Below are 22,208 nucleotides of genomic sequence, written 5' to 3' on the forward strand. Positions count from 1 at the left end.
CTTACTAGAATAATTTCAAACAGCAAATTTCTGCTAGTTTGTGATTTTAGGGGGAAAAAAAGAAATCTCAGTAAAAAAGTAATAGTCCCTCAAAGAACATGGCTATTAGGACACTTTACAGCTGCAACATGACCTTGGGAGAAATAGTATTTCCTGTTAACCTTGTGGCTCGCTTTATCCTTGCCTGTCCTGATGCATGGACAGGCAGACTTCTACTTACTCATCGCAAGCTAATTTTTACTTTCTCAGCTAAAGTCTCCCAAGTAGAAATCTCAAACCAAAAGCTTTAGTCATCTTTCTTTTTTACTTTCCTTGACTGTGTGGGGGATCAGAATTGGCCACCCCAAAATGTGTTTCTTTGGCTTGATTATTTTTAAGAACAAAAGACTTTGAAAGAAACTTTGAACCCCCTCCACCCCCAATTGCCTAAAAGTATTTAAAATAGAAGGGCCTGTTCCAGGAAGGAGCTAATACCATAAGATAACTGTAATGTAATGTAAAATGTGTCTCTCAGGTCACATTGTCTATAGTTGGCCCGTTTGCATTTCCATCTCCATGTAAATTCTCTTCCTCCCCCTTGAAGCCCCAAACCACTACCCCCAACACCCTCCTCTGTCTTTAGCTAAAAATGATATTTAAGGTGGTGACCTCAGCCATTCTGGAGAGGTGCTCAGTTTTCCTGGGTCTCTCCCATGTATACATGTTATAAAGCTTTTTTTGATTTTCTCCTGTTATTCTGTTGAAGGGGAGGAAGACTATCCTTTACCCACTCTGGGGCCTTTCTGGCTGGGCTACAAATTAAATTGACATGAGACCGACTAGCAGGAGAAAATCAAACAAAGTTTAATAACATGTACACATGGGAGAAACCAGGGAAATCGAGTTTCTCAACAAAATGGTGGAGGTTCTCTTCTTAAATAGATTTAAGTAAAGACAAAGAAGGATGTTGGGGGTGGGGGAGTCAGTTATGGGCAATTACCAGAAAAGCACAGTAAGGTTATTATGCAGCCTCACCTTCCTCATTGATAAGTTTCTAGAGATGAGGTCATCCCCCCACTTCCCAGTACAGAGAGGGAGATACCTTTACACATGGAGATTTCCCTTACAAATATAAACGTTTGGTAAAGAGAATTTTGATAAGACTGGGCTTAGCAAAAACCCTCCCAGTCTGTTGCTTTTAGGCATAAGTTTGGGAGAAGGTCAAAGTTTTTTTCAGAGAAAATAATCAAGGTAAAAAGACATATTTTGAGGTGGCCAATTTTTTTTTTCTTTTTTGTGAGGACTAGCCCTGAGCTAACATCCGATGCCAATCTTCCCCTTTTTTCTTGAGGAAGATTGGCCCTGGGCTAACATCCGTGCCCATCTTCCTCTACGTTATATGGGACACCGCCACAGCATGGCTTAACAAGTGGTGTGTCGGTGTGCGCCCAGGATCCAAACCTGCGAACCCCGGGCCGCCACAGTGGAGCGCGTGCACTTAACCGCTGTGCCACCGGGCCGGCCCCGAGGTGGCCAATTTTGATCTCCCACACTGCCTCATGTCAATTTAATTCTTAGGCCAGCCACAAGGACCTAGAGTGGGTAGAGGAATTGTCTTCCTCCCCTACAACTGCATTACCTAAAACAGCCCAGCTCCACCCCCAATCAGCCACTCTATTTCTAATAGCTTTGGGAAATGCACGTCTTCCCTGTTGGGACGGTGAGTCCAAGCCAGCAGGCAGGGGGCTATCTGTTTCCCTCACTGTGGTACCCTCGAGTCCTCAGGTATCAGAGGTGACTATCCTGAAAGAAACTGCTTCTCACCAGAGGCCAGGCTATGGGGAGTCCCTCCACCATGGCCGCCTCCTCCAGTCTGCCCTCCTGGAAGTGACAGGAACCAGAATCACCACCACCTACCACAGGCAGAGGGTTGGGGGGCTGGGGCAGTCCTGTCTCTGACCAAGGTGGCTCCATTGCACACAAATTGCCCTTGGAGATTCGAACCTGAGAATCTGCAGAAGTTGGGCTTCCAGCTAGCCTCCTTCCTTCCCCGGAACCTCACCCTGATGGGCCACACCCAGCCTTCCTGCACTGGACAATCTAATTTTAAATTCTGTAAGCAGATGCACACCTCTGTATTTATCTATGTCAAGAGCTTGACTTGTGATAAGTCAGGCGCAAAAACAAATTATCTTGAAAGAACGAAACTTGGCAATTTGCCAGAAAATGATTTCAATAAAAATCTTATTTGGAAATGACTAGAGGCGTTTTAAGGTAATAACATTTGCACGAGTTGAGCTGGAAGGGAGCTTAGCTAGAATGATCTTATCCAACTCTCTCACCTCACACATGAGAACCTATTTCAAACTCAGAGAGGTTAAGCAACCTGGTAAAGGTCACACAGCGCCCCAGAGTTAACTCTTGTACCCTGATTTCCTTGTGGGGCTGGGCAGATGAGGAATCCTTTGTTCTCTCTCCTCCTTGCAGAGGTTTTTTAGGTCACTTTCCTAGTCCTGACAAGTAGCCTTGCTACAGGTGGCTTTGTGTCTCAAATGATTAAATCTCGTTCCTTAATATGTTTTGTTTTGTCTCCAGGAGGCCCTCAGCTTTCCAGATGATTGAGAAAACTGGCCTGTCTGTTCTGGGTCCAGCTGCCCCGCCTCCCTGGGCGGGCAGGCAGAGAACAGCTGACAACAGCAGTCTCGCTCACGTGACAATAGGAGCTCCCCGTTCTGCTCCCTGTCCCACGCCAGGGTGGGCACTTCGAGGGGTTCCTTCTGTGAGAGGCACCAGGTAGGCACCCCCGCACTGCCCATCCACCACTGGAACAGCTGGGGGGATACCAGACAGGCGCAATCAGACAGACTTGGACAGATCAGATGGCAGGCCTTCTGCGCTGGTCCAGGGCTCTTTAGGCAGTGGGAACAGCATGTGGCCGGCCTCAGATGTCTCACACCATCCCTACCTGCCCTCCTCTCCCCCTGCCCCCTACCTCCAGGAAGCCTGCTCTGCTCTTCCTTCCTCTGTTCTTTGGACTTCCTTCCCCTTTTTCTCTGCTGACTTAGCAGCGTGCCAGGCGTGCAGAGATTAATCAGTGACAGGAAGGTGCCTCTTTCGGAGTAGTGACGGACTGTGGTCAGGAGACCCTCTGCAAGCCCAGCCCCAGGAGCCTGTCCCATTTCCTGCCTGCTGCTCACCCACCTGCTCCTGCCATGGGGCGACTCATGGTCCTGCTCTTCCTGCTGGGGAGCCCGGGGGCTCTCGCTGAGATCTGCGGTGAGTAACTTGATCTGCCCTGTTTCTCTTTCCTCCTGGGTCCTTAGGAGGGAGGGCCATCTTGTCCAAGCCTCTGACTGTTTACCTGCGGAAACAGGCTCAGATGTGTGGGGGGTGCGACGGATCTGCCTCTCTGGGCTCCCACAGCAGTTTGGGCATGGCTGGACTTCAGCGTTTAGCACATTGTATCAAGATTAATTATATGTCTGACTCCCCACCAGACACGATTTCCTCCATTAATTCAGTCATTTGTACGTTTATTCATCCAACACACATTGATTAAGGCTTCTCTGTGCCAGGTGCTGTGTTAGGCTTTGGGGAAAGAACAAAGAGCGAGACAGGTCCAGCCCCTGCCCTCCTAGAGCTCCATTCTAGTGAAGGGGACAGATCAAAGAAGTTAAGAGGCATATTGGGGCTGTTTGGGTCTGTGGTGTGTGCCAAAGGAAGCCAGCCAGGTGCAGAGAGAGAGAGCCAGGCGGCCACTGATTCGGGGAGAGAGGTCGGGAGAGATTTCCAAGGACTAGGGGGCAACGTGGGAACTGAGACCCAAAGGAGGAAAGGAGCTGACAAGGAAGGGCATGGGGGAGAGGTATCGAAGGCAGAGGGAGGTGAGTGTGTGGAGACCCTGGTGGGAGGGGATCCTGAGAGGGGCGGGCGGGTCCTGGCAAGGCATTTGTGCTACGTGTATTCCAAGCACAGGGGACTGGCTGCCTGGCTCTGTGTCCCAGGCCCAGGCCCCCGGGCGCCTCTTGGGACTTGTCTATGAGTCTGAGCACACAGGTTTGGGGCTACTTGTGCACCGGAGCCTGGCGGAAAGCAGAAGGCAGGAAGGGAATCCTCCCAGGGCCGCCCACAGCTCTTCTTCCCTCCTCAAACTCTGCCCACAGCATTAGGCTCTGCTTTCGCCACCAGGATATCTCTTGATCCTTGGAGAAACCGAGAGGCAGGGACAGTCATGTCCAGGTGACACATGAAGAAGTCAAAGGTCAGAGGGCCCAGGTGACCTGCCCAAGGTGCTCCAGCTTTCCAGGGCTTTGCCAGACTCAGTTCTCAGCACTCCAGGCCAGGGTCTCCCCTGGGCACCAGAAGCCTCCGGCCTGGGTTCCACAAGTGCAACCAGACTTCTGAGCCCTGGGCCCTTGGTTCTGGTCCAGAGAGTCCCCAGGGGAGACCTGGGATCCGGTCCTTACCCTTGCTGGGCATGAACCTTTCAACAGTTGGCTCATAGGACTGACCCCACAAGAGCCCTGGACTTTTTGGGAGTGCAGCCTGCTGCTGCTGAGCCACTTAGGCCCTCTGAGCCTCATTCCCTCACCTGTATAATGGGCTGAAAATGCTCCCTTGCCTTTCTCCTCGGTGTGATGCAAGCATCCCATGGCACCCGCTCTGTGAGCTTAAAGCTCCGTGTGGCTGTGACATTAACAGAGATGCTGGACTGGTGCTGGTGCAGGGCGGGCTCCTGCACTTCCAAATGTCAATGCCAGTCAATCCTCCATTGGCAGAGCTGGGCGGTCCTGTGAGCAGGGCCCCACTGGGGAGAGACCTCACCCAGGGCCACTTTTATTATCCTGAGTGAATCTGCCTGGCTCCTTCCTTCTAAGGAGGCTGCATTGTGGTTCTCAGCCTCTCTTTACAGATGGAGCTTCTCTTCTTATCACTTCTAATCTCAGGGCTGACTCACTGGCTGGAGGTCAGAGCCCAGGGTGGGGGCAGGGCTCCCTCACCACTTTGAAGAAAAGAGAGAGAGGAAAGAGAGGTGCAGAGGGACAGGTGCCCAGAGAGACGGGCTGAAAGATGTAGAGACTAAGACAGATCCAGAGAAAGAGGGAAATCCCTATAGAAATGGAAGCAGAGACACAGAAAGGAGTTGAGAGAGAGAAAGGGAAAGAAAAGTAACTCTCCTCCACCCTCATCTCGCACAGCAACAGATACCTGTGACTTTTGGGAAACAGGCATAAGATGGTGGGATCCAAACAGGGAGAGAGGGGGCTCTGTGGGCGGAACCCTGGTCCTCTTGCCCCGCAGCCCAAGATGCGTGAAACACTCTGCGCGTGGTTTCTCTTTGCTCGTCCTCTGAAAGGGGCGGCCTGCCCAGCATCCTGGGACAGTACACAGTGCAGGCAGCTGGATCCCTGCAGCAGCTGGGAGGCAGTAAATAGGGAAAAGTCCAAAGTACCTCCAAGGCCACCCACACAGTTCAGGTCCCTTCCCTAAGGGAGGCAGGCGCCAGTCAGCTGGAGCTGGGAAACATCCCTGAAGCTTCTACTTCCTAGGTATTTCTGTATTTTGGTTACACAATTTCAGGTAAATCCCAAAGCACACAGAAAAATGGTTGCAAATGATGATGGCTTGCTAACAATACACCTTACCATCTCAAGTCCTCTCCACCTACACAGAGGTGGCCAGAAAAGTGTTATTTTGAGATCTGCACAGAGGAAGTTCACTAGGCAGTCCCAGTTAGCCAGTGGGCAGTCTGTTTTAAAATTGAATGTGGGGGGCCAGCCCAGTGGCGTAGTGGTTAAGTTCACACACTCTGTTTAGGCAGCCTGGAGTTTGTGGGTTCGGGTCTCGGGTGTGGACCTACAGACCGCTCATCAAGCCATCCTGTGGCGGTGTCCCACGTACAAAATAGAGGAAGATTGGCACAGATGTTAGCTCAGGGCCAATCTTCCTCACCAAAAAAAATTAATAAATACAGTAGATGTGGAACACGTTCTGGGGTTGGGTTGAAGTTTTTGTAAATGGGTAGAACATGCATTCAGCAGAGTGCCATAGAGCAGGGGCTTTGCAGGTAGGTCCAGCCTTGGCTCTGCAGCCCTTGGGGAAGACATGATATGACTTTGAACTTCTGTTTCCTTTTTTGTGCAAAGCGATAATGAGAGTACCTACATCACAGGGCTGGCAGGAGGACCAAGTGAGGTCGGGGGTGGTGCCCAGGGCAAATCGCCAGGCTTGGCCTCTAGTCTCTCTGTCGCTCCTGCTGCCAGAGTGGTTGCCTGGCACTAGGCAGGCGTGACGGCCAGATTTCCCCACACAAGTAGGTTGTGTGCTGGGTGGAGGTGAGGTGTGGATGTTTATTTCCTAGAGAAGGTCCTGGGAAGGTAAAAGCAGTTCCTTGCTGGTAGCCTGGCCCTGCGACATCACTTGGCCTGTTCTCTTTCCTAAGAAATACCAAATGTGGACAGCAAGCTGGTGGAGCGGCTGGGCCAGCGCCTCTTGCCTTGGATGGATCAGCTCTCCCAGGAGCACCTGAACCCCAGTATCTATGTGGGCCTGCGCCTCTCCAGCGTGCAGGCTGGGGACAAGGAGGCCTTCTACCTGCACAGCCTCAAGCTCAATTACCAGCAGAACCTCCTGGGGTATTGCCGCTCTCTTTCTTGTTTCCCCATGTCTTGCTCCACATCCTAAGAGACAGAAGACTTGTGTTCTGATTTGTGTCTGTCACTGCTTTGTTGGCAGACCTTAGGCAAGTTTTGTCTCCTCTGGGCATTTCTCCATCTGTAGAATGGGGTTGGTTTGACTAGATGGGAGATGCCAGTGCAGGGCCCTTGTACTGCTACTGTACCCTCCTGTACTTGAGGCAGACATCACTAATCCATGACCACACTTTCAAACTGAGCTCAGAAGCAGTATCTGTTTTTTTCTCTCCTCCCATGCCTGAGGCAGACATCACTAATCCATGACCACACTTTTTCCTACTGAGCCCAGAGCCAGTATCTTACTCCCTGTCCAGGCGGCATTAAAGAGAGCCTTGTTCTGAGGTCCAGTGTGGAAGTTTGAATGAGAGGTGAAGGATCAGGAGCAGCCATGGAGCATCTCCTGCTTGGACTCCCTCTCAAGAAGTGGATGCAGAGTGGGGAGAGGAAAGAAAGGGGAGAGCACATGGGTGAAGTGGGACCAAAATGGTGGGGAAGGCACAGGTCATTTGGATGTGAGATCCCTCAGAGTTTGTCCTTGAATCTAATATTCATCTTTAGAAAATATGTGTGGGGCCGGCCCCGTGGCTTAGTGGTTGAGTGCGCGCGCTCTGCTACTGGCGGCCCGGGTTCGGATCCTTGGCACGCACCGACGCACCGCTTGTCTGGCCGTGCTGAGGCCGCGTCCTACATACAGCAACTAGAAGGATGTGCAACTATGACATACAACTATCTACTGGGGCTTTGGGGAAAAAAAAAAAAGAAAACTTACATAGCTGACTATATCTGCTTTGGGCAGTTTTACAAAGTTTCCAACTCTTCAGACTTTTTCCACTTTGTGATCTTGTTTGGGGGTGCCCCAAGCCAGGCTTACCAGAGTGGCACTTTCTTACGGAAGTGTTGTTAATTGGTCTACCGGCAGCAATGACCACAGTGACCGTGAAGCCAAGCCCACCATGGGCCAGCTGGCCCTCTACATGCTCGCTCTCAGGGCCAACTGTGAGTTGGCCAGGAGCCACAAGGGGGACAAGCTGGTCTCACAGCTGAAGCGGTTCCTGGAAGATGAGAAGAACGCCATTGGTGAGGGGACACAGTCTGCTGGGAGCAGGGAGCAACTGGGAGGGCTCATCAGACCCCATTCTCTGGTGAAGCATCTACATCAGAACTTTGGGTGTTCCTCCCCGGCCTCTTTCCTGCTCTCCATTCTGCCTGTCTCACTACCCACCTAGATGCTTGGGCCTATCCCAGTAGCCATCCTTGATCACGCCTTTCCTGCACCCCACATGCACTCCATCAGCAAGTCCTGCTGCTCAGCCATCAAGATTGACCTGACTACCCACATCTGGGACAACTGCACAGCCTCCTCGCCACTTACTCCTCAGCTTCTTTCTGTTAACTCTCCTGTCCCCTGACTGGACTCAGCACTGAACAGCCAGAACAAGCATTTTAAATATAAAGTTGATCTCGTCAGCACTACTTAAACGCTGCAGGGGCTGCTCACCACTGTGTTCACAGCCTTCAGGCCCAGCCCACTGCCCCCGTCTCCTCTCCAGGCTCTGCTCACCCACTCTCTGGCTCACCCACTCACCCGCCCCTCCTGGGCTCTGGCCACACTGGCCTTCTCTCAGCTCACAAATCGGAGTCTTTATATATGTCCCCTCCATCTGAAAGATTCCCCTCCCCCTCTAGCTCACCCCTGCTCCATCTTTAGCTCTCCCCTGCCCACCTCCCCAGCATCATTTCCTTAGAGAATCCTGCCCTGACTCACCAGCTACTCAAAGACCTCTGTTACATGGCTCCCCCGGACCTCGGTCCATATTTCAATTATAATCACGCTCTTGTGAGCATGGGTTGGGTTATTGTTGGAGGCCCCAGCTGCTCTGTGCCTGGTATGTTGTCACTGTATTCCTACCTCTGAGCACAGCATCTGACACATAGTAGGCCCTCAGCAAGTAGGGTTGAGGGAATGAAGGAGTGAAGGATCCCACGACCCAAAGGAAGGTGTTGGGAAGTGCAGGCAGTGGGGTTCTGTGTGCTGGTGGGGCTGGTTGCTGGGAGGAGGCAGAGGGGCAACCCCTCAGGCCCCGTGTGAAGCTCCCACCCCTCCACTTTCTCCCTCCTAGGGCACAATCACAAAGGCCATCCCCACACCAGCTACTACCAGTACGGCCTGAGCATCCTGGCCCTGTGTGTCCACCAGAAGCGAGTCCATGACCGCGTGGTGGGCAAGCTCCTACATGCCGTGGAGCACGACCGGCATCTCCACCAGGATCACCTCTCTGTGGGTGAGTGGGGCAGACCCTGCCGAAGCCAGGCTGGCACTCCTCCAGCCCCCAGCCCCAAATGAAGGTGTCCACCCCTGGCCCCATGCTCACCTTTCCTTGGGACCCCTCCTTAGCGAGCGGCGAGAGCTCACGTGGGGTGTGGTGGCTGTGAACCAACGTGGGAGTGGGATGGGAGCCCAACCCGAGCTCCATGGCACCCTCACTGCAGGACACTCCAGGCAAGTCAGATGGACTTTCTGGTTCAGCTTCTCCTGTAAAATAACTTCCCAGCAGCATCTCGATAAAGGATGCCTTATAAGTGAAGGGCTAGCACAGTGCCTGGCATGGAGAAAGTTCTGATTACATGGCTCTGATTGTATTATCATATGAGCTGTTAAGCCTGAGACCTGGATTCTGGATCTGCTTCCTCACCTTGTGAACTTGGGTCTCCCGTGCCCTTTCCTGTCATTGTGATCCAAGGTCTCTTGTAGGCCTGGCTGTGTTCTGTGAGTGAGAGCATGTGCCTCACGTAGCATGGGGGCAGGAAGGAGTAGGTTGGAGGAGGTAGGTGCCCAGAGAGAAGAAGGTAGCAGAGCCCCTGCCCGCAGGGAGCTTGTTCTGGCTCAGAGCCTTGTAGAAAAAGCACTGTAGACACATTAAATCACCATGGGGTGGGGGCTTAAAAGCCCCCAGGGCCCAGGCAGCTCCCTGGACCTATTAAATCAGACCACCTGGAGGTGGACCCAGGCATCAGTCCACTTAAAACGCCCCTGGCGCTTCCAAATTAAGGCAGGTTTTGGAATGAGTGGTGTAGGATAAATTCCTCTTGGGCCTCTAGGGGCCTCCCTCCTCCAGTCTCTCTCCCTGACCTCTGACCCCCAAGCAGGAGACAGGGGTAGGGTGAGCAGCCATTCGGGATTGCCCAGGACTGTGGAGTTTCCCAGGACACTGGACTTATAGTGCCCAAACCGAGAAAGTTCTGGACAAACTGGGCTGAGTTGGTCCCCCTAGCTGGTGGAAACTTTCTAAAATGCTAATCTGACCACGTTGCTCCCCTTCTTCAAGCCCTCCTGCGGCCGCCCATTGCCCAAAGGCCCTGCCTGGGCTGACCCCACTTGGCTCTGTCCCCTGCAGACACAGCAGCCATGGCAGGCTTGGCCTTCACCTGTCTGGAGCGCTCCAACTTGAACCCTGATCTGAGAAACAGGATCACCTTGGCTCTCAGGACAGTGAGAGAGAAGATCCTGAAGGCCCAGACCTCAGAGGGCCACTTTGGGAATGTCTACAGCAGCCCTCTGGCGCTGCAGGTGGGAAAGAGACCCTGGAGCCGTGGTCCACCCTGGTGGTTGGTGGGAGGTGGACTGGTCAGGGGCTGGAAGACTTGGCTCCTCCCCACCGGCTGACCCATCTCGTCCCTCTCTTCCTCACTCTGTCACCAGTTGCTGATGACCTCCCCCATGCGTGGTGTGCAGCTGGGCAAAGCATGCCTCAAGGCGAGGGCTGCTCTGTTGGCCAGTCTGCAGGATGGGGCCTTCCAGAATGTTCTCATGATTTCCCAGCTGCTGCCCGTCCTGAACCACAAAAGCTATGTGGATCTCATCTCCCCAGACTGCCTAGCACCAAGAGGTAGCCGGGCCTTTCACGGAGGCCCAGCTCTTTTCAATCTGAGGAGCACTCATTGAAGTCTGCGTGCCTTCATGCAGGGGAGGTTGCTTGGTCTTGAGTTGCTGAGTCAACAAGGGTTTGCGGGTGTGCGTGGAACACACTGGCAGCAAAGATGCAGTCAGGGCTTCTAGAAACTCACAATGTGGGGAGGGAGACACCAAATGGAGAGCTCTGGGGAGGCCATGAATCTCCAGCCCCTTGTGTGATGCCCAGTACAGAAATGTTTGAATGAATTAATGAATGAATTAATGAATACAGAGAGACATACTTTGGTTGGCTCTGATACATCATAATGAGTCCCAATTAGCAGTTTGATTCAGGGCTTCATCTGAGACAGGGACTTGAGTTGGTGAGAGGGATTTGCCAGTGGAAAAGGGGAAGAAAGGCAGAACAGAGGAAGCAGCAAGAACAAAGGCACAGAGATGCAAAAGACTGGAATTTGGGGGAAGGGTCGTACTAAAGAGGGGAGTCTGAAAGAATGAGCTGGAGTGGCAGACAGAAGAATGAAAAGGAGGGGAGACCCTCAGAGGTAACAGGGGAGTGATATAAACAAATGTATGTTCTAGAAAGAGCCCTCTGGGGTGCTATGTGGCAGATAGGTGGGAGGGAGGATACTGGAGGCAGAGAAACCAGTGAGGGGCCTGACCTTGGGCAGCTGGGAAGTGTGGGGGCTGAGGGACAGGGGAGGCTGGGATGGCAGCCAGGGTTTGGCTGCCCCAGTCGTGGTGGTGTTGACTGAGGTGAGACCATGGCGAAAGGGAGGTCTCGATGGGCCACAGTGTCTTCGAGGGAAGAAAAGAAGACTGATGCCCAGCCCCCTGCCCTCACACCAGTGGCCCCTTCCTCTTTCCCTGGCACAGCCATGTTGGAACCAGTTATGGAGACCCTTTCACAGACTCAAGTCTCAGAGGTCATCAGGGTCACGCTGAAGGTCCCCAGTGTCTTGCCACCGTACAGACATTCCATCACTGTCCCTGCTGGGTCCTCCTTGGAAGATGTCCTGAAGAAGGCCCAGGAGCTCGGAGGATTCATGTGAGACCCCCACCTCCCAGCCCTCACCCCACCTGACCCCCCATCCCTGAAACGGGGTCATGGGAGGGACGGGGGTTGGAGGAGAGGGCTCCCTCAGGAGAGGCGCCAGCCCAGGCCCTGCTTCCACTTTCTCCACTCCTCACTCGCCCACACTGGAGTGGACACAGGCAGCTGTGGGCCAGCACGGGCATTAGGAGAGCAGGTTCTGGAAGCAAAGCCATTGGAATCCAGCTCTGCCACTCTCCATCTAGGGACCCAGAACCAGTCATTTACCCAAAACTCAGGGAGGACACCACTTGTGCTCCCCTCCTCAGAGGGCCCATGCAAGGAGTCCGAGAACTAGTGCACAAGGAGGATGTGCCTCATGCTTTTTGTATGTGCGAGGTCCTGTACTTAGTAACTGCTCAATACGGATTAGCTTTCATAAGAATAGGAATTTTTATTATCAAATGAGTTTGGTCTAATCCCTGTGATGAATTACCCTGGGCAAGCCCTCTGTAGACTGTGGAGGTTGGACAATGTCCTTAAACTTGCTTCTCACCCTGAGACGTGACAAGTCTGCGGATGAGCGTTTCCAGAGCCCTGCTCTATGCCCAGCCATGTCAATGCCCTAAATAAGATGGGTGTGATTCTCCTGTTGTCAATGAGGAATCTGGCCCAGAGAAGTTGAGTGCCTTCCACTGGGTCACCCAGATCCCAGACTTCTCTTCCAGAAAGATATGCCTCAGTTTGAGAGGGCCCCAATTTCTGTCCCCAACTGGAGTTCCCAGAGGACGGCCTCCTGCAGCCAAGGAGGCCCCACAACTGGTGCCTTAGGGGTCATCTGGGCAAGGGAATTTCAGCCCAGAGACATGCAAAGACCCCTTGAAAGGACAGAAGTTCTCCCAGACCCCAGGTTATTTCTGTTATAATATCACTTAGATGTGTACTAATATGTTTATTATGAAAAGTCTTTTCTCTTTCTGGATCTAGACAGCTATAAATCCTGAACAACTTTGTAAATTAAATACAAAGACAACTATAAAACCTATAGCATTCAAATAGGACTATCTGTGGGGCCAGCCTGGTGGCGCAGCGGTTAAGTGCGAGCACTCTGCTTCGGTGGCCCGGGACTCGCAGGTTCGGATCCCCGGCGCGCATCGATGCACCGCTTGTCAAGCCATGCTGTGGCGGCTTCCCATATAAAGTAGAGGAAGATGGGCATGTATGTTAGCCCAGGGCCAATGTTCCTCAGCAAAAAGAGGAGGATTGGCAATAGATGTTAGCTCAGGGCTAATCTTCCTCAAAAGAAAAAAATAAAGAAAAAAACCAAAAAATAGGACTATCTGCTGAGGAGCAGGTGTATGCTGCCAGACGCCTAGCGAGACCAGCGCTCCCCGCACTCCCTGGATTTGAGCCACTGTCAAGCCTGTACAGGCAGTTGCGGCTTCATAGGCTCGTCCCCCCGGGCTGAACACTGCATTCACTACTAAGCCCACCTGGGTTCTCTTCCTGGTCGCCTGCAGCACATACAGCAGTACTGCTCAGGGCCAACCCGGTCTCCACGGCCGCATGCACTGAGCATCCTTGCAGGCCTCGGTCTAGCGGGCATTGACATTACCCAGAACCTGCTGGCATTCATGTTTGGATATTGTCATCAAAAGGAAAAAATAGAACTTAACATTTTTGTTCAGAGCTCCAGGACCTCTGAGAAGACATCAGGGCCACCAAGCTAAGAAATCATTCTCCTGTTAGTGGAGGTGGGGGCCTGAAGTGGGTTCAGAGGCCGGGCACGGAAGCCATGTTTGAGGCTCGTGAATGCACAGCAGAGAAAGCTGGGCTATAGAAAGTGAGAGAGACAGAGGGAAAGAAAGGAGAGAGAAACAGAGGGAGGCAGACTCGCAGAGAGAAGTGCTCTGAGCAGCCACGTGGCCCCACAGACTTAGGGAATGACTGGGGATGGGAGCCTCTCTGTGACATCCCCTAAAATACTTTCCCTTTGACTAGGTCATCCTGAGTGGCTTTCTGTTTCTTAAAACTATAAAAAGCGTCCCTCTCTAAGACCAAAACCATTAGTTTTTTGGAGAGAGGAAGGACGTGACCCATGGAGATTTAAGAGGATCCCTTTGCAGTGGTGCCCAGATGGGTTGGAGAAACACAAAGTCCAGGGCGAGGAGCTCAGGGAGGGAGGTGTGAGTAAGGATTCTCTTGGTTGCAAAGGCCAGAACTCTAACTCCAGCCCTCACTGGTAACGGGGAGCATGGGGTGTGTAGAATCAGAGAGAAGACTGAGCAGCCCAGCCACAACAAGAGGGGAGTGCCACTGAGCCACAGAAAATTCCAGAACCAGAGACCCAGTGCCACCACCAGGTGTCTCTGTCCCTGTCCCCATATTCCTGCTTCTCTCTGGATGCTGGCTTCACCTTCTCTCATTGGGCATTGGCATCTTTTTTTTTTTTTCTCTGAGGGAGATTCACCCTGAGCTAACATCTGTTGCCAATCTTCCACTTTTTGCTTGAGAAAGATTGTCCCTGAGCTAACATCTGTGCCAATCTTCCTGTATTTTATATGTGGGTCGCTGCCACAGCATGGCCACCAACAAGTGTAAATCTGCACTTGGGAACTGAACCTGGGCTGCCAGAGCAGAGTGCACTGAACTTAACCACTAGGCCATGGGGCCAGCCCCGGGCATTGGCATCTTTTGTGTGAGGCCGGCAGCTTCTGATTATCACCTCTGACAACATCAGCCCCAGAGAGGGGGCAACTACTGAGTTGATAATGTAACAGATGTCCCTTCCTGCAGGCCATGGTCATGGTCAACACACAGGGAATGATGTCCACTGAGTGGGCAGTGTCACTGGGGCTGGAGAGGAGGTGTGGAGGTGAGACCCACGGGAGATAGCCTGGAAAGGGTTTGGCTAGCTTTGGCCCTGAGGGTGAGGGCAGGACTTTCCCGGTGTGGCTAGTTCTATTTCTGCTCTTGGGTGGATAGGCGCAAAAGTCACCTTTTCTCCCTCTTTGCCTGTCCCTTTGGTAGGTATGGAACACAGTCTTCCTTGTTAGGCCCCTACCTGACCTCCGTGATGGGGAAAGAGGTTGGGAAACGTGAGTTCTGGCAACTCCTCCGAGCCCCCGACACGCCTCTGCTACAAGGTGAGTCAAGGTGGCTGGCCACCTCTGGACGAGTCCCCCACCCCAGCCCTGTCCCAGCAGTGAGGCTACATCAACTCACCCCAGCTTTCCCCCAAAACCCTCCTGGGTCTCAGCTTTGGATAATCATTGATGCTCAAGGTTGCATATAATTTATTTAACTGAATCCTTAAGAATTTTCACATAAGTTATTGTGGCAACTCTAGGAAATCAGATAGGGAAAAAAGAAGAAACTTAAAATCACCCATAATTTGCTACCCAGATATAACTTCTTTTAACTTTTGGTGTATTTTCTTCCAGATAACTTTTTAAGTATGTAAGTTTGTTTTTTCATAAAAATGGAGCCATACTTTATAGCAATGCTGTCCGAGGGAAATAAAGAGTGAGCCATGTGTGTAATTCTAAATTTTGTAGTTGGTGAAACTAAAAAGAATATCCAAAATATTATCATTCCAAGAAATAAGCAATGTAAAATTATTAATGACATATTTTGCATGCTTTTTTGGTGTCTACTAAGATTTCAAGTGCTCAGTAAACGCATGTAGCTAATGCTAGTGTACTGGACAGCATAGCTCTATATACTGTTTTGAAACTTATTTTTTTCATTTTTAAAGCATTGTAGACATCTTTCCGTGTCAGTATATGTAGATCTTCCCCTTTCTTTGTACCGTAATCCCCTCTTCTCTGTGGGGGATGCTTTCTAAGACCCCCAGGGGATGCCTGAAACCGCAGATAGTACTGAACCCTGTATATACTATGGTTTTTCCTGTACATACATACCTATGATAAAGTTTAATTTATATATTAGGCACAGTAAGAGATGAACAACAATAAGTAATAATAAAATAGAACAATTATAACAATATACTGTAATAAAAGTTACCATAGATCTTAGCAACCTCAGCATACGATTTTTTTTCTTTCCTTATTAAGTCGAGAACTTTCACCTTTTCACCTAAAGGAAGCTCTTTACAGCTTCTCTCTGGCATATCTGAATTGCTAGCATTACTACTCTTGAGCTTTGGGGTCATTATTAAGTAAAATAAGGGTTACTTGAACACAAGCACTGAGATACCAGATAGTCTATTTGGTAACCAAGATGGCTACTAAGTGACTAATGGGTGGGTAGTGTATACAGAGTGGATACGCTGGGCAAACGGGTGATTCACGTCCCAGATGGGATGGAGTGGGATGGCAAGAGATTTCGTCATGCTACTCAGAACAGTGTTTAAATAAGTTTAAAACTTATGAATCATTTATTTCTGGAATTTTCCACTTAATATTTTTGGACCATGGTTGACGTGGGTAACCGAAACTGTGGAAAGCAAAACCGTGGGTAAGGGGGGATGACTGTAATAGCCACATAGAATATATCATCTACTAGGGTGCTCTGGGCTGCAAGTAACAAGAAACACAATGCAAACAAGCTTCCACAATATGACATCCATTGGCTTGTGTGACCAGAGTCGAGAGGGAGTAAGGACTTCAGGGCTGGTGTAACCTGGGCTCCTACCCCACTTCCCTGTGACTTCATACTCCTCTCTTTGTTGGCTTCCTCCTCCTTCTGTGTCTTCCCAGGGCTGCCCCCTTATATTACTGAGGAAACTTCTCTCTGAATCCCCCAGCAAACAAAGGCAGAATTGGGACACAGGTGCATTCCTGGCCCCATCCCTGTTGCTAGGAGATGGCCCAGGTTCTATGCCCTCCGTTGGCTAGAGAGAAGGGACCACCACATGAGTGGCTTAGGCCAAGCAGGGCCCGCTCCTGGCACTGGGCGCTGCACTATGGGGCAGCAAGTGGGATGGGTGGACCACAGCTTATCAACTCCTGCTGGACCGTTAGGGTGTTTCCAATCTTAACTCTTACTCCCCAAGCTGTCATGAGCATCCTTGTGCATCAACTCAGGAACCAGACAGCCTCTTAAAGTTCATCTGTCCCTGTTCCTGCTACCTGGAACTTCTACTGGGCACTTACCACGTGCCAGGCATTGGGCCAAGTGCTTTCCAGAAGGTGGGGCTTTCTGAGAGAGCCCAATAAAAAGCATTCTCTTTCCCTGCCTGGCTTATGAACACATTGAGAAATAAAACAAAGGAGTGGCAGATGGAGACCTCAGATCTGGCCTCTGTTACTGATAAAGGCTGGACTGGAGGATGAAGCCTAGGGGAAGAGCCAATAGACTCAGCCATAAGGCAGACGTGGGTGGTTGTGTCCTGCCCCCTCGGTCCCCCAGTCCAGCAGGAAGCCCACTCCCATGAGGGCCCAATTGTTCACGTCATTATTATTCTCATTTCAGAAATGAGAACACCAGCACTCATGGAGGTTAAATAACTTGCCCAAAGGCACCCCGCTAGTGAGTGCAGAGCTGGGGCCTGAACCCGCGTGTCCTGCCGGAGCCTAGTGGGTGAAGGCTGGCTCCCAGGAGACTTCACTTGTGGTCCTGGTTCTCCTCCAGACCACACTGAGCAAGTCCCTTTTCCTGATGGCCCCTCGAGGGACTGTGAAGACAGTGACCCCGCGTGCCAGGTGTTGTCAGGGTCTCTGGTTCCTTTCACCCCATGTTGGTTATCCAGCAAGCTGTCGTGTACCCCTCCCCTTCTGGGGGCTCCCCCACTGCAAAATGAGCCTGTGGGCCTCAGGACCCTGAGGTCATAGCTGAGTTCAGACTCTCCAGACTGGCTCTGGACAGCCTCCAGTGTCCCACCACCACGCGGATCTTACAGACCGTGGCCTCAGGGTAGGGGTCCAGAAGGTGAGGCTGGGGGGCCGGATACTCTGCCTTGTTAATCCCCCACTCAATCTGTTTCTGCAGGGATTGCGGATTACACACCCAAGAATGGAGAAACCATCGAGCTGAGGCTGGTTAGCTGGTAGCCTCAGGGCTCACCCACCCCAGCAGCCTTGCACACTCCCTGGGCATCCCTGTAATAGGCACGTGCCTGACCCTGCTGCCACCTCATGTGCACTTGGAGCAATGTCCCCCGGATGACCCCAGCCACCACCCCTGCGAAGGTCCTAAGCCACCACCCACCCTGGAGCAGGGAGCCAAGCACCTCCCCTGGGAGGTCTGTCTGCCAGGGCCTGGCCCAGCTGGCCCCACAGGTGTCCCATGAAGGCCACTCATAGTCGGAAGGGCACAAGGCCTCTCAGACTCCTCAGCACAAGGAGAGGAAGTCCACCAGCCGCTGGCGTTGTGAGTACCGCCCATTCTGGGTCCTGCAAGGAGATCTCTGTGGCCCGGGGGCTGTGGTCCTGACCCCAGCTCTCCACTACGCTGTCAGGGAGGTGGCCCCAGAGCTGGCAATGTAGCTGGCGAGGGCTCTGCAGGACTGCTCAAAGCCCACCTCCCAAATGATTAAAGCATTGATTGTACACACGCCCCAGCGTCCTGACGCCTCATGCCCGCGCGCCAGCCCGGAACAGAGAAAAGGGCGATACCTCCGGGGGGAGCAGAGGAGGGTGGGTGAGCATTCTCCTGGGTCCTAGGGGGAAATGATGCGGGCAGTGGCGAGGTTGATTACTGTTTAGAGAGCACATACTTGCTAGACACTTTCTTGCACAACTCTGAGGTTGCTGGTATTTTCGTTTTCATCTCTGCTTTACAGATAAAGAAAGTGGTGCTCCAGGAGGGAGAGGGACTCACCCACAGTGTCAGGCAGAGGACGTGGCCTAGGAGACAGACAAACCTGGCCTGAGGCAGCCTCCTGGCTCCTCCACTCCAATACTGAAAATTGGGGGCTTCAATGATTGTTACGATTACATGGCAGAGCCCAAACTCAGCTGGACGCCCAGGACCTTAGAGCTGGGGCTCTCCTCCTCTGCTTCTCCCCAGTGCAGTCAGGGCACCACCCCAGGCCTTGGCAGCCAGGGTGCAGGGACCCTGCCTCTTAGGAAGTTGGGGTTCAGGCCAGGGAAGCACCCCCACACTCCACCTCCCCGAAGTTAGGAAAGAGGCCTGCCCTTGGAGGGGCGCTCTGATAGACAGCAGGTCAGGTCTTACAGCGATACACACCGCGTCCTTGAAGCCGCACATTAAACACGAGCCTCTTCCTAGAGCGCCAGTTTCATATATTTAGGGTCTGGGCAGGTAGGAGGTGATTTAAGAATTCTTTTACGTTGAAACAAACATCAAAGTATCAGAAAGCCAAATGAGAAGCGGCTTCCATTTTTCAGGTGAAATGTCTGTGCGCAGAACCCCGAGTGCTGGTGCACCTGTGCTTCCTTCCTCACAGCCAAGGACTCGCCTGGAGGATTCAGAACCCGCCCTGTGACTCTCCCCTTTACAATCCAGTCATTCAAGGGCGGACTCAGGTCCGGCTTGCCTCAGGTCACAGAGCCTGAGGTGGCAGAGCCAAGATCCTCACCCACTGACCCCAGCCCTCGGGCACTTGCCACTGCACCACCCTGCTGCCTCCCCACCCCCTGAGGCACGAACTGAGGAAGCACGGGCCCCTCCTGTGTAGGAGAACTGGCTGTGGCAGGCCTCAGGCCAGGCTAGAAAGAGGGTGGGTGGTAACTACAGGGAACACCCTTGCACTGGGCTTTCAAGGGTCCATGAGCGGGGCGTGATCCTACCTCCAGAGGGACAGTCTTAGTCAGGGTGTGTTTGGCTCCAAGGAGCAGGAAGATACTGAATCCTGCTCAAATCAAAGGATATTTGCTGAAAAGACCCAGCCTACCAACTCAGGGGCAGCCAAGGGCGGTAGGAAATAGAAGCTGGGGCTCAGGGCTCCGTCGCCTCCATCACCCTCAGGCCTGCTCTTCGTCTTCCTCCTCAGTCACCTTCCTCTGAGTGTGGTCACTCCGCCACATTCCAGGTCAAGCCCCCAGCCCCCTCTTCCTTTTTCAGCCTGTGTTCCAAAGCCTGGAGAGTGGTTTGACCAGCACAGCCCACCTATGGACACTGGGTCTGGTGTCTAGTCTCGTACAATCGGCAGGGACCTGAGAAGCGGTGTGGGTGAGAGAACAGTCATGTCCAGTGCAGGGCCCCACAGTAAGAGTCTGATAAATCAGAGACCCTCCCTTGGGCATCAGGGACCAGGTTTGTGTCTAGCCTGCGTTTAGATCTGTGTGAGTCCAGAAAAGCCACTTCCCCTCTCTCAGCTTGTTTCCTAACTCACAGCTCTGGATAGTGTCTGGGTTACATAGCATGTTCATGCCTGTGAGCTCATCATGGATCACAGATAGGGAAACTGAGGCCCCAGCAGGGAAGTAAGTTGTCTAGGGACATGCAGCAACAAGAGGAGAGGCCCATCCCACAGCCTCTGCAGCCCAGCTGCTAGAAATGGGTTCCTCCCTCCTGATGCCTCCCAGAGCACCTCCCTGCATCATCTTCCCTCAGCAGCAGCCTGAGACCCTAAAGGGCAGCACTCAGACCTGAGGGATTTGGGGAGCCTGTAAGCAAGGGCCGGCTGCTCTGGGCTTTTGGATGGAACGAAGGAGCCCCCTGCTGCCCTCCATGAGGCTAGGCGTCCTGTCCCCCATTCTCCCTCAAGGGAATATCCTATGGAGAGTCATATTGCCTGAAAGTCAAGCCCAGTTAGAAACTGGAGCTCTGGAGCCAGCCAGACCTGGTCCAAATCCCCTGCCACCACTCAAGCCACACAACCCTGGGCACTTTGCTTCCTTCCCCTGGCTGAGCTCTTTGTCGGCACCCCTCTCCAGGGGTAACTGTGCAGAGTGGGTGGGATGGAGCCCTCTGTCCCTGGCAGCTGGTGGTGATATGTCTTCCTGGCCCTTCTGGGCTCCGATCTGCGATCACCTGCTGGGTCACCTGCTTCCAGCTCTGCCCTCAGCCTGCCCCCGACCCCAGCCCTCTCCATCCCACCAAGGCCCACCCAGCCCTCATCCTGGTTGATCCTCATTCCTCACAGCCCACCCCTCACCAGGCAGGGCAGGTGGAAGCCACGTTGTGGCAGTCCTGGAGGAAGTGTAGACACATTTTCACTACCCACTACTCCCCGCCGGCTCAGCTCTGAGAATGGCAAGGTGTTCACTTTTTTTTTCAATTATTATTATTGTTTTTTATTAAAGGAAACTTACCGGAACACTGACAAAATCTCACAAAGAATATAACCCTTACGGGGCCCTGATTCCTCCTCTTCAGGAAATGCAGAGGGAGGGGGACTGTTCCTTGGCTGGCTCAGTTTCCCTCTCATAACCCCTCTTGGAGAAACCCTGTCTAAATACCCCTGTATTTTGGTCCTTGGCCTGGAAATCCCCTGCCATACAGTTTGGGTTATGCAGCAGTGATTTGCAGTTCCAGTAGGTGTCAGGACCACCAGAGACAAATGTGAAAACGCAGATTCCTGAGCCCATCAGAGCGCGTCTGATTCAGCAGGTCGTGAGTGAGGCTGGGGATATTTAATCCGTGTCCAATGATTGTGATGGGGGTTGGGAGACACTTGCAGCCACTCCGGGGTCGACCACCAGAGGGCGCCTCGGACCGGGCTAAGCGGTCGCCCCATGAAATCTTGTTGCTCCACACAGGTTGCTGTCACCGAGGACTTGCTGGTCAGACAATAGGCTAGAAGTGAGCCGTGTCCCAGTGGGCAGGAGCTTCCACAGGGAAGATAGCTTTGGGGCTCGCTGTTTACCCAACCCTGAGCTGAGAGAGCGTCCGTCTGTTTAGATGGGAAAGCCGAGACCCACGCAGGGGCAAGGGCTTAGTGGCAGCTGCTTTGCCTCCCAGCCCACCCAGGGCTCTTTGTCCTGCCAGAGCTGGGAGCTGGGGGCAGAGGGTGGACCCCAGGAAGTCCAGCTGTGAGTCAGCTCTGAGTGCCCAGGGGATGGGACAGGGGCTGCTGGCCGGGGAGTGGATGCTGGTCGGCGGCACCCTGCTTCCGCAGCTGTGGGTGGCCCTGGTGATTCAGCTTCCCTCTGCCCGCCTAGAGGGGGCCCGCCCTGGGCTGGGAGAGGGAGGAGGTGCTGAGACTAGGGAGGGGCGATGCAGGGGCCTTAAGGGGCCCGGTGGTCCAATTCTTCTGGATGCTGAGGTCCCACGGGATAACTGTGGCCAGAGATCGGGTGGTCCCCGAGACTGGTCCTGGGATGGGGCCCCTAGAGGGCGAGGTCCTCGAAGATGGAGTCTTCCGTGAGGCTGGGAATTTTCATTGGGTTCTCCAGAAAGACACCCCAGTATCTCCCGCCCTGTCTTGGTCTCTATGGGGGTTCGCCTTGGCGCTAGGTGGGGAGAGGCTTGATCCCCCGGTGGGGGCAGAGGGGACAGACAGGTTGACCGCTCCAGCTAGGGGGCTCTGCTGATGGAGGGAATGCTAGGCCGAGGGAGGAGGGGCTTCGAGCTGGCGGCGTAGGGGCGGGACGAGACATCCCTCCCGGCTCCGGGGGCGGGTGGGGCCTGGCCGGGGGCGGTGCCAGGGGCTCAGCCCAACTTTCCGGGTGGGGCGCGGGCGGTGGCGGCGGAGGCGGGGCCAAGAGCGCGGGGCCTCGCC

At 53.1% G+C, this 22,208-nt stretch overlaps 1 protein-coding gene across 3 annotated transcripts; it reads left to right on the forward strand.

Moving 5' to 3' along the window:
- The first annotated feature begins 2,683 nt into the window (after window positions 1-2,683).
- TCN2 (transcobalamin 2) lies at window positions 2,684-18,156 on the forward strand. Of its 3 annotated transcripts, none has more exons than XM_058531783.1 (10): window positions 2,684-2,772; window positions 3,045-3,255; window positions 6,422-6,614; window positions 7,594-7,751; window positions 8,795-8,956; window positions 10,070-10,242; window positions 10,375-10,561; window positions 11,461-11,632; window positions 14,648-14,763; window positions 17,570-18,156. In XM_058531783.1, the coding sequence occupies exons 2-10, from the start codon at window positions 3,192-3,194 to the stop codon at window positions 17,629-17,631; spliced, it is 1,287 nt and encodes a 428-aa protein (XP_058387766.1). In that variant the 5' UTR covers window positions 2,684-2,772; window positions 3,045-3,191; the 3' UTR covers window positions 17,632-18,156. The 3 variants fall into 3 exon arrangements, with proteins under 3 accessions (XP_058387766.1, XP_058387767.1, XP_058387765.1); XM_058531784.1 differs by having other exon boundaries at window positions 2,693-2,772; window positions 3,048-3,255; XM_058531782.1 differs by having other exon boundaries at window positions 2,744-2,772; window positions 2,978-3,255.
- The last annotated feature ends 4,052 nt before the right edge of the window (window positions 18,157-22,208 follow it).

The sequence above is a fragment of the Diceros bicornis genome, chromosome 35, assembly GCF_020826845.1.
Source record: "Diceros bicornis minor isolate mBicDic1 chromosome 35, mDicBic1.mat.cur, whole genome shotgun sequence".
NCBI classification, from domain to species: Eukaryota; Metazoa; Chordata; class Mammalia; order Perissodactyla; family Rhinocerotidae; genus Diceros; species Diceros bicornis.

What these genes read in the sequence shown, in the direction of transcription:
- TCN2 (XM_058531783.1), top strand. Translation starts at nt 3,192, where the DNA reads ATGGGGCGACTCATGGTCCTGCTCTTCCTGCTGGGGAGCCCGGGGGCT. An exon ending in CCAGGATCACCTCTCTGTGG is followed by an intron (nt 8,957 to 10,069) that starts GTGAGTGGGGCA and finishes TGTCCCCTGCAG; the next exon opens with ACACAGCAGCCATGGCAGGC. An exon ending in CAGGAGCTCGGAGGATTCAT is followed by an intron (nt 11,633 to 14,647) that starts GTGAGACCCCCA and finishes TCCCTTTGGTAG; the next exon opens with GTATGGAACACAGTCTTCCT.